Source organism: Melanaphis sacchari, unplaced genomic scaffold (assembly GCF_002803265.2).
Source record: "Melanaphis sacchari strain LSU unplaced genomic scaffold, SCAv2.0 Contig0_pilon_pilon, whole genome shotgun sequence".
Classification (NCBI taxonomy): domain Eukaryota; kingdom Metazoa; phylum Arthropoda; class Insecta; order Hemiptera; family Aphididae; genus Melanaphis; species Melanaphis sacchari.
The window spans coordinates 15,823,188-15,835,667 of NW_020270366.1; the positions used below are offsets into that span (position 1 = coordinate 15,823,188).

The following is a 12,480-nucleotide window of genomic DNA, read 5'->3' on the forward strand; positions in this document are numbered from 1 at the left end:
GCCGGTCTTGAACCGTCGGCGTGCCGGTCGACAAGCACGCGGAAGGTCTTTGGACAAATCAATAGCGGCGGCGAGGGGTGCGCAGGGCGAGTCCCCGCAGACGCAACGGCGAGCTAACCCCCCGCCCCCCCACGAGCCGGTAAGCGCGGCGGCGGCGGTGGGGGTCCGGGGAGCGCGAGGGCAGCCGGCCGGGGGTCGAAGGGTCCGGGGGTAGGTACGCTCGAGCCGCGCGCGCCCACCGCCCCGCCGCAAACGCCGCCGCCGTCGGGGCGCGCTTTGCTCGCGCGAAACCGGGAAAAACTGCCACCGCTCCCGATTATATTACGCCGACCACGCCGTGCGCGCCACCAGTGCCGGATCGCCAGCGGACGTGTGTATGTGCGCGCTCGCTCGCCCGCTTGCCGCCGCCGACGACGACGACGACGACGACGCTGCCGCCCGATACGCGAACACCTTTGCCGAGTCGCGACACTATATGATATTGGTTACGCGCGCGACCGACCGCCAACCACCTGCCCGTTTTACATTCGCGTTGTAAATCATTATAATTACACAAATACACACACATACACATACACATACACACACACACACACTAATTTATAAATATATATTTGTCGTAACACATGCATACACGTGTATTTAATTTACGTGTTTTATTCAGTGGCTGTGGTACACAGAGACCGTAATCTCGTCGCGTCGTTATATTTTCGTCGGTTTTATTTTTTTTTTTCGTTTATTTATTTATAATTGTTATTATTATCGTTATTTACTTATTTATTTATTTATTTTTTTGTGCGTCAAAACAAAAAAAAAAAAAAATGTTATAGTTTCAATTGTTATCGTGGCAGTGTGTCGATATACGTCATCTACATCGTAAATCACCATGAACACGATGTGTTAAACAATACAGACAGAAATTAGCCGTCGCGTGCGTCAGAAAACTTATTAAACGCGCGCGCGTCATCGTTGCTACAATAATAATATTATCGTCGTTTGGCGGTGCAGTAATTACTGCTGCACAATCGTTATGTAATGGTTCGGGGGGGACGACAACGACGACGATCGCAACATACACTAACCGCCGACGCTGGTAAATCAAAAAAGTTAATTAAACTTTTGGACTCTCGACGACGACGTCGACGGCGACGACGAAGACAATGCGGGTCTCCTCTTGAACGGTGACACGCCGCTGTTGAAGGAGTGTATCTGCTGCATCCGAATAGTGGATGTCGGTGCATTGTTACTGAATACGCGGTTTGAACTTTGCGGCGGAAGAATACGTTTCTAAAAAATATAAACAATATTATATTACAAACCAACAACGCCCCAACAAAATTGATTTTACTGTCAATGCCAACTACTGTAAAAATAAATACACCTCTCTTGTTGCACAACATCGATTTTCGTCATGCATAATAGTGGTGAAGAACGCAAAACGCATGCTGAACTTCTGCTCCCCGTATTGTGTTTCAGTACTCTTTTTGTTTTCACCCTATCGGAAAAAGCCTGACGTTTGTACGGAACGACTACGTGCGTTTTTTACGTATTTACTTCTTAAACAATAGCATCAGAATCTCCCATTCAGTACTTAAATACGTTTCGCTTTACCATCGACAGCTGATGAAATCAGAGCCGAAACGATGATGACATTTCGATTCAAAGGTAAGTCACTTTCAGAATATTGTATTTTTCAGACGTTCTTTACACGCTGTGGTTCAAAATTATTATATTTAGTTTGAACGTGTTGTTATTGCATAAGCTAACAATATGCATGTTTTTTTTTTTTTATTTCGATCCTGATTATAATACGGTTTATTTACTGCATAAAAATATAAATTCTCGTTATTAGAGTTAAATCGACCATCTTACTGGATTTGCCATTGGCCAATATATCCGGTGTTTATGACCATATAAAATACGACGGTATATAGAGGTAAAGAAGAGGGAGAGAATGAAAAAAACCCAAGTTTGGTGAATCGAGATAGCTTATGACAGTAATTTATCATTATCGTCTTCTGAAATGCCGCCTTGCTCGATTATTTATAAAACCGAGTCATTTTTTGGTGAATGAGAAGGGGAGTAGGGTTTTGGATGCTCTCAATTTACGCCTAAATATTTATTCTGGGGAAACTTTTCTAAAAGATTAACTTTTAAAAATCTATTTTTTTGATGTAACCGACGGTTGGTGTATAAGTTACATAAAAAAAAAGTTACATCTCTTAAATGTATATAAAAATCACATGTTCTACTTCAAAAACATGACCATATTTATCTGTAGTAAAATTATTTTTACACGCGTAAAGAACGTATAAGTTTTAACGTTTATCTTACATATTTATTAATATATTTTCGTTTTAATTATTTCAGCAATAAAAATAGTTATCAAAATATTAATGGTGTTGGTCAACCAACAATCAAACTTCTATTCACGACTGACCAATAGTATGTACCGGCTTTAGCTATACAACCATCATGGAACCGGAACAAAATCGAAACGGAGGTGGCAGATCAACCACTACTGCCACCACAATCACCACTGCATCCACTGCAACGACAAATGCCACTGCTATAGTCTACAGTGACCAACAGGCTGTAGAGGCTGCGCTAAACGAGTTCATAGATAAAATGACACCCCGCGTTAATGTATTGGAGAACGAAGTGATGTACGCATGGCGAGCATTGGACTTATTGTCAGACGAGTATGTAAAAATGTGGGAGCGTATTGAAAAACTCGAAACTATTATTCAGAATCAACAGTCTGTTATCGGGCAAATGGTCGAGATTTGTGCAGAGCCGATATCAACTTCGGCTACATACATGGGACCGCCAGAAATTGGTGACCGCCCCGCTCTAAGTATGATATGGGAGGAATCGGAAGGTAGTAGCAGTAATGGTACTAAAAAACCATTGGAACAGAGGGACGTAGATTACAGAGCGTACGAAGGTCAGTTGTTAAATGAAGACCAGGAAAAAATGGATTCTGTGGAATCTGCAAAAGAAATTTTTGAAAATATAGAACAAATGGAGAGAAACATGCGACAACTGTACGCCGAAGCTCAATTAGATAGTTGGAACGACGAGACGGAAAGAGCTGCCGCTGCTCTCGATTTTTATCCAATTAACAAGCCACTCACGTCATCGGTGGGAAACTTACAACATCGCATGTATCCTTATACGTCTTCATCCATTCGATCGCTACCCACGATCCCGAAATGCGAAGAATCCGAGTACAGATCGTCGACATTATTTATGGATTCAACATCACAATCGACTTACATGAACGACTCTTATCAGTCACAATCGCCACCTGGTAGTCCACCGCCTCCAGCACCCGAAGATCCTGTATTTCCCAGATCGCTATCATCCGCACTATCACTGAGCCTGCGACAATTTCACAATTCCGCGAAAGAACTTGATTCGCTTCATCAGTTTCACAATTCTACTAAGGATCTGAACACCATGCACCAATTTCATAATTCTTCCAAAGATTTGGAAACGTTACACCAACACCGACCTGGTGCCGCAGTTACAGCCAACAAATCCGATTCTGGTCTATCATCAATGAGTGGTGGATTGTTATCCAACTATGAAAAATCTCCGTGTTCACCAAGAAATCGAATGTTTGATCAATCTTACCAGATTTCGGTAGCTGGTCCATCCGGATTAACAGTAGTAACATGTGTAACCACTGCATTTGACACCGATTATCCGTATTACGATAGGTCAACTGGGGTGTATTCGACGGCAGGTCAAGGATATAAATACCAGACTACTAACGCACAACAGTCGTCCATCTCGAACGTACCGGACCTGTTGGACGTAATGTCGTACAAAGACTATAAAAAACCCTCGGATAGACCATATTCTGGTTTAACAGATGCGTTAACTTATTATCCGAACACCGTTAACGATACTTATTATGGTAGAGAAAACAACAGGCTGGAAAATAATCAACCTCGATATAGGTATGTAACGACGCCTAATTTTCAGATTCGTTGTGAAGATGACAGTTCAAGAAGGGAAGAAAAAACAAAAAAATCTAAACGTAATATAATCAAATCAGCTATGAATTCGGTCAGTAATTCAGTGAGCAATTGGTTTCCCGATGTTCACTTGCCACAACGGCATCGATCTCATTCATTACCGGGTGGCTTGGAAAAGGAACCCGACGCGGTTTCCGTTCACAGCGAAACTGCATCTACATCAAAACCACGTAGTTGGAACACACAAAGACACGGTAGTCGTAAGAAAAAAAAATCAATTGTGTCCACCATGTCTGGGCTGCTACATAAAACCACTAAACCTGCCCCTTTTCAGAGCTCATATTCAATAGCAGATCCTGAATTTGCAGAAAATGAATGGACTCAGTTAAAATCTGGAGATAGGCCAACACCACCAGAACCACCTCCCTTACAACCGTCTGAGCCAGCCAACATTCCTACAGAACAACAGGAAGAAGAGGTACAAGAACAGATTAATGAAATTCAGTTACCAGCTGAAATGTTCAATGGTCCGACTAAAGAATTCGCTGTATCCAGAAAGTTGAGTAAATACAGAGAACACTGTAAGCTTTCGAATGGAGTGCCAGAAAGTGAATCATCAGTAATTTCAATAGAAAAACATAACAAATCATTAGAAGAACAGCCTGTTAAACATCATGAAGAGTTTGTACAGCCAACAAATAATATAAGAAATTTCAAAATGTCATCTAGACAAGCAAGTTTAGAGGTACCGTGGGCTGGAAAAGCATCCGCGGACACTGAAGATGATAGTAGAAGCAATCATTCGTGGAGAAGTACATCTAGAATTTCGTCGAGACGACAAAGTACTGAAGAAAGCATCGATAGTGATGATGAATGGTACTGTTATGAACTAAAACAATTAGAAGAACTAGAGAAAAAAACTCATTTTGAACGAGTATTTGGGCCACCTATGTTACCACCACCTAATACCCGAAGTGAAACATCTATACTTGTATCTAAAGTCGATTTTAAAGAAAAAATGTCTAAAGCTATTGAAGACATAAGAAAACAATCAGTAGACGAATCGTTCAACGAAGACACTTTCGAACAAGAGCAGTCCTTGGATACAGTCATTGAAGAGGAATTATCACAAGACGATGGACCTATAAGATTTAAGTTAATGAAAGTACCGGATACTCCAGGTGGCATTAAAAGGGATCTTCCAGGTCAAGACCTAGACCTAGGACCGGAACAGGAACTCGAACCGGAAACGGAAACGGCTGACGAACAAATGGTCGTTGAAGAGGATGAAAGTCCCGGTGCACCGTCATTGCCCAGGTTTAAATTTGATAAAAACAATTTAGTAGATAAAGAAGAGACTGGAAGTAAATGGAAAATCGTGAAAGCTCTTAAGGAAAAAAAGCCTGAAGAGATAAACCAGGATATTGGTCCTCCACCTACTCCGATTATCGAGGTAAGTTTAAAATACGTATGTTTATTTATTGTGTACTCTTATTTAAGATTTAAAACGATTTTAAAATTAACTTAACTTATTTTATACTTGCAAACAATGTAATGTAATCACAGTAATTCATAATTAATGATAATATTGTGATATTTTCGAAATGTACCTATTTAATTTTGATGAACATTCAAATTAAATTATTATTTCATAGATAAAATATTGTTCATACTTTATTTAAAAAGACATAAAATCTTGACGTATATGTTGTAAATTACTAAATTATATTATAAAATGAAATATTTAATACATATAATAATAATAGAAGTATATATTCCATAGTTAAAAAACAAAAAGGATGAAATAGGTGCTTCTTGCCAAACAACTTAATATAAAAATAATTAAATAAATATTTATAATATACTTATATATATATATATATATATATGTGTGTGTGTGTATTATGAGTCATAATTTACGACTAAAAACAAAGTAAACATAATTCTATACTTACTTAAACACATAATCAAATAAAGCTTACACATTTTAACACACTCATTAAATATAAATTTATATTATTAATAAGAAACTGATATAATTCTTTGGTAATTCTTAATTTTTATCTAAAAAAAATGTATCGTTTTTTTTTTAGTAATTATCTGTTTATTATTACCATAATTAAACTATAAAAATAACTTTATTTTTCTCACAAAATCATTGAAATAGTAATAAATAATAATTATTTTTATTTTTTTTTTGTTTTGTTATTTATTCAAATAATATATTTATGTTAAAACATAAAATTTAAATTAAATTATTTTAAAAATTCTATTAGGATTTAATATTATTAAAATTAATGTTTCTAAACCAATAAAATATTACATAAATAACTTTAATATTATCATAAACTTTATTCAAAACATATTTTATAACTAAGTTTTAATTTATTTAAAGTTGAAACATTATCTGTATAAAATTCATTTTTAAAAATGAAAAAATTGCTTTATATTAAATTTCTCTCGAAGAATTAATGAGTAAATAATATATTGAACCCATTGAACTGACATTTTCTATACATCATGTTATTACTAGTACAACACTATTAACTATACTCTATGATATTAAGGAAGCCTAATCTATTTGCCCATCAATAACGTTTTTTCCAATTATTATTATTCTAAAATATTACTATGAATGTAATAAATCTAATTTAAAAACTAATTTATATATAAATATAAAATTTGAATAACTATTTAATTTTCATTAATTTTACGTAACAAAACAATCAGTATAAAAACTAAGTCAGTGGATGAATATATAATATCAACAATAAAAATACATTTATTTTAGATTATTAAAAATGAAGTATAGGTATATTAATTATTTTACTACTTTTACCTAGAATTATAACCACCGATTTAATTAAAGTTTGATATACATAATATTGTTCTTGTATCACCCAAAAAATTCATTAGTAAATAGAAAGAATAAAAGTTCTTCAAGCTCATGTGTGACAAATTTCATATGCGTATTCCTTTACCGAATGATTAAAGCACACCAATAGAATTATATTACCAAGTTTTTATGGTCGATTACATTAACCTCAGTGCCGGGAAACTCTTTACCGAGGTTATTATTATTAATGTTATTATGGATATAATCGACGATTAAATTAATATTACCATTATAGATACCGACTTGGATCAGGGAGAGGTCGGCATCGGGCGGCACCGTACCTCTGTCGTCGAATTAACGCGGCACGTTACCAACACGTGCGGGATGTGCTACGATCAATCGAATTTCGGCCGTCGGCGCGCAATAAATATTTACCCTGATGCAATTATAATTTGGACAATGTAAATAAATCGAAACAAGAAACCGGGTCACGTATATAAGAGTGTTATATTATTAGTAGTATTACTATGTATACGAGTTGAGCCGGTGTCTAAACGAGATGCGAAAGTGCGCTGCAGTGTGAAACGCATTCAATCCGGGTCACGGGAAAACCATTAATATTAATTGATTTTGGTAGAATATGTAGAAAGCTGATGATGCAATTTTAATCTGCTACCGAATTTTGAGCGTATTTATTTTTATTTTTTCGATCGTTATTATGTATATTTTTACTGCCTTGCGCGTATACCACTATGTACGAAACATACAATACAAACAAATTAATATTCAAAATGTAATTTAAAATTTGTCCGGCCACATAATCATAATATTCAACATATTGTCTTTCGAAATTAGTTCACGCGCGTTTGTCAAAAACGTTTCGAACTTCTTCTAACCATTCCCCGTGGCAAAATAAACACCTAGATACGCGATAACTCGATATAATATCATATATATCATTATAATTTAATATACAAATATAAAAGCAACGTCTACATATATGGGATTAAATGGGTTACGTAGCTCAATCAGATTAACAATTACGGTAGCGAGTGGAGTAGGTAAAAAATTGTCAACGGGTATGTCAAAATAACATATATTTAAACAACAATGTTCGGTATAATATCATGTGCATTGTACAGTCATTGTTGGCTTCGTGCCACCGTGATCAAAATACTGTGTAACACGGCGCCGTGTATATGCAAAACTAATTTCATTCGTGTCGAAATCAACATATCTTTGCATGCCTATGTTTTTTTTTTTTATTATTATTATTATTATTAATTATTTTACGCACTGTCCTCTGCTAAGTGCACGAGATCGTCGTGCATAACATAAGACGACATTGTTTAAAGTCTATTTATAAAATGCCTGTTGTTTTGTTTGACTAATTAAACAATTAGTCGATTGTCGTAAATGTTATAATATTATGCACACCGTGACTATGTAAATTTAATTTATTTAAAATAATTGTTTTCTAGTCGAAACATTTCGATTAAAAATTTCATTGGTGATATTAATTATAAATAAAATACGTATGGTTACAAAATTAGTTACTAAAATGTCATATTTTGATCTGTTGGTACAAAGAGAAGAATATTAGTTTTAAAATTAATTAGGTACGTGTGTTTTTTAGGTCAGTAGAAATTTCTAAAAGTTTTGCATGATAATATATTAAAAATTTAATACAGATTATACTTTTCACATTACAATAATTACAAAACTATCAAAACCATCAAATCAAAAAAAAAAAAAAATTAAAAAAAATAGTTATCACCCATCTCCAAAAAATATTTATCATTAATATCGTATACAAAACATATTACTATTAAATCATTTATTTTTTTTTTTTAAACCAAAGATTTGTCATTTTTTTTAAATTTTTAACAGCCTGTTTAAAAAATCGAACTTTGCATTTTTTTTCTATTTATAGGTATTAACAAGATATAAAAAAAAATAATACTGTATCGTGTTCAAGTTTAACTTATAACCTGCTAATACTTATTTAAAAAATTAAAATTATAATATTTATAATAATAATAAATATTAAATTTACATTGATTAATTTATAAACCTACATTACTTATATTGATTTATAAATGACTACGTTTAAAATATACGATATTATTAAAGCTATAATGAGATAACTATAAAACGAGAAAATGTAATATACAAGAATTGGGTGACTTGCTGAAGTGGTATCATTAAATTTGAAAGGAATGATATATATCATTGTATATGGAATACCATTCTCATCGAAGCTCTAAACGGGTGCTTGATTACATTTCTTCACAGTTCTTTTTACAGCTCTTCGCAATTTTTTTAAATTAACCCATCTTAAGTGCCATCAGTGTTCAATCAAAAGTGTTGTGCAAAACTTTTTTTTTAGTTCCTCTATTGTCCAAAATATATTCACCAAAATAAAAAATTCCTATATCATTGAAACACTAATATAATCATTTTCAGTGTTTAAGATAGATGCATATTACATTTTAATTTATTTGAAATCAAAATTATGTATATTGTATTTAAAAAGAACCTAATAGAAATCATCTTAAATAAACAAAATACATTCCCTTCTAGTAAATTATTTAAAAAATTAAGAGTACTTGATATTAACTATTCATACAAAAAACAAGCAATATGCTTTATTTATAAAAATAGTTTATTTAATACTATAAAAATCAGAAATATGACTTTAAAAAAAAAAATAATCTTGTAATACCATTAGTTAGCACTAAAAGAGCTTCGACTTTTATTTTCAACTTTCAATTGATATAAGTTCTCTAAATGTGATTCCAAAAGAATAAAATTACTAATTTGTTCAAATAATTCACACTTAAAATATAAATTTAAAAAAAATTGTTTTGCAATAATCTTGAAACATATATAATAAAAATTATTTCTAAAGGTATATTACAACAATCTGATAAATTTTGTTTTTTTTTTTTTAGTTTTTTGGCTATTTTTATTTTTATTTATCCTTCATCGTCACTAAATATAAAATACAAAAAGTTTTTTTACTTTACGATTCGAAATTTCATCTGAGTTTAGAGCAACTTTTAACAATAATCTAATTATAAATTTGTAAACATAACAAGCCTACATAATCTTAAAAAAAATTAAATAATAATAAATTAAAGATCTTATTATACTATAAAACAAACTTTCATCTCTAAACTAATTCTAAAGATTCTATTCACTTTTATGTTAAATTATAATATATCTAAATACGTATCACTAAAACAGAAAAAAAAAATAAGCCAACGTATCAAACACTTTAAGTTGTTTTGTTTGTTATTATTATTATTTCGGTAAACTTGATTATCAAACATTAGTTATTTGATTATTTTAAGTAGCAACTAAAAAAATATTGAGATATTCCAAAAATGACTTGTCTACAGTTAAAATAATCAGTAATCATACTGAAGATCATCAGTGACTTCACGTTTATAATTCATAACTTTTAATTCAAATATCAACGGTCTTAATATTTATTTAACTAAAATTAAACTTAAATAATTACATTTATTATTTTTTAAGTATCCTTAAGATTATAGATGCTTCATTAATTTATGTTTTTAATTTTTATTTAAATTCACTTAATTTTGATCAATAAATTATTAATTAATAAATAAATAAGATAATGAAAGTGTTTCCCATAATTTATCTTTGACCAATTACTTGCATAAGACTTTATTGTGCGTTTAGTATATTTATGGTGTTTAAATTTCATAAGATTATTTTAGTTTTAGAAAAACTTTATAAAATAATTATTTTTATTTAATAACAATGTCAAGAAGTTATTTATTATAAATTGATATTGTAAAAAAATAATAATATTTTTCATAAAAACAATAGATACATACTTGTTATAAATTTAAAGATATTTTAGTTCTACTCGACAAATTGAATTCATACATCTCCAAAAGCATAGAAACTATCAAAGTATCAACACAAAAAACGTGTGAATAAAGTTCTCATCATATTATATAGTTTCACCTTTAAGATTGACTACCGTGAGAAGATTCTCTTAAATCAATGTCTATAGACAGAATGATTGATGTACAGATAATCTTGCGATTAAGTTGACAATGGTTTTCGTTATTGTATCATCGTAAGTCGAATATAATAGGATAATGTTATAATAACAATAACAATGATAGTGATGATGTCATATTATAAGAACATATATACATGACGGATGTTTTGAAATATGACTCAGCTTATATAGCGGGAATTATTATTAAAAACATTAAAACCCAAGAGCTTCATTATTCTTAGTTCCATGCGTGCATTATGCTCGTACATAGTGACAGTTGTTAGCTTATAATACTTATTAGTAATTTAAAAAAGAGCTAACAATTTTTTTTAAGCACAAAGCTTAAACTTCTCTAAATAACTGTTTTTGTTATCCCAAAAATGTCCCAAACACTAGACTATGCTTTATTTAAGTTTTCTGTTATTTTCTACCATTTTTAACATTTTTAAACAAAAGCTATTTGTATATAACAATAACCATTCTATTATACTATGTGAAACGATATCCAATTCAATTCAAGCAGCACTAAATTTCATAATCCAAAATATTTTCCTTACTCTTCCATTTATTTTTGTTATATTTTCTTTTAGATATGTTTTCTTATATAAAAATTATAATGGCTTTTCAGTTGTGTCGATTTAAAGGTAAAAAAAAACTTTCGTTAAAATAATAGAAAAACGATACCTCATTCCAGTCTAATACTTTTAACTATAATAGATAGTATCCAACTAACTGGAAATATTTCCTTTAAACTAATCATACATAAATAATAACTCACACGGTTAAATATTGTATGAAATACAAATTTCTTTTTTCTACCATCAAAATAACTATTAAAAATATATAAAATTACGAGTATCTTTTAAAAATAATATTTATTTTCATATTTACTTTATAAAGTATTTGTATCATATAATATTTTACAATTATTGATGAATTTAACAAATTAAAATAATTATTTTCAGTCTTTTAGGAATAAATTTCACAAATCGCCAGCTGACGTCATGAGTAATTTATACACAGCCATTCGGATATTGTATCTTAAAGGTTTTTTCGTATTTTTTTTTTCTTTTAATCACGAATGATTGATATAAAAGACGTGTCCGTAACGTTTAAAAACACGAAATAATAAATTAAAATTGTTCTCATAGTGATCATTTATAATTGTCTCAGGCGATTAATTTGTAGGTTGCCGGAATACAGGCGTGAATGTATATATTATATATATAAGATGTATTTATATACATATAAAATCATTGCGATAAAATAATAATTAAATTACAATAATAATAACTCAAAAAGCTACTAAGGATTTGATGGTACAGTAGAAAGGGGCGAAAATAAGGGTAGCGTAGAGAGCGAGAGAATGTATATATAGTTTTGTAGTTAAACGTTAAGTTAATGTAATGGAAACGCGCGCGCGAGAAATTAATAAATCCATATTGTCTCTGCCACCACTGTTACCACACTGTCTAACCGTAAATTACCTATGAAAAATCTATTTATGTTAAGTACATATTCACACACACACACACACACATACAACAAATAAACTTAATTATCTTCAACATGCACTGTAAATTTACAACATTTAAATTTTCGGACAAAAATTGTAT

General features: G+C 31.6%; 1 protein-coding gene across 4 annotated transcripts in view; it reads left to right on the forward strand.

Annotated features, from left to right (window-relative positions):
- The first annotated feature begins 365 nt into the window (after positions 1-365).
- The window catches only part of LOC112601015 (protein unc-13 homolog B), a 43,923-nt gene continuing 31,808 nt past the window's right edge, over positions 366-12,480 (forward strand). For all 4 annotated transcript variants that reach the window (XM_025348448.1, XM_025348529.1, XM_025348609.1 and 1 more), the window contains exons 1-2: positions 366-1,665; positions 2,371-5,439. In XM_025348448.1, the coding sequence (XP_025204233.1) occupies positions 2,476-5,439 (2,964 nt within the window). In that variant the 5' untranslated portion in view covers positions 366-1,665; positions 2,371-2,475. The remainder of the gene's footprint in view (positions 1,666-2,370; positions 5,440-12,480) is intronic.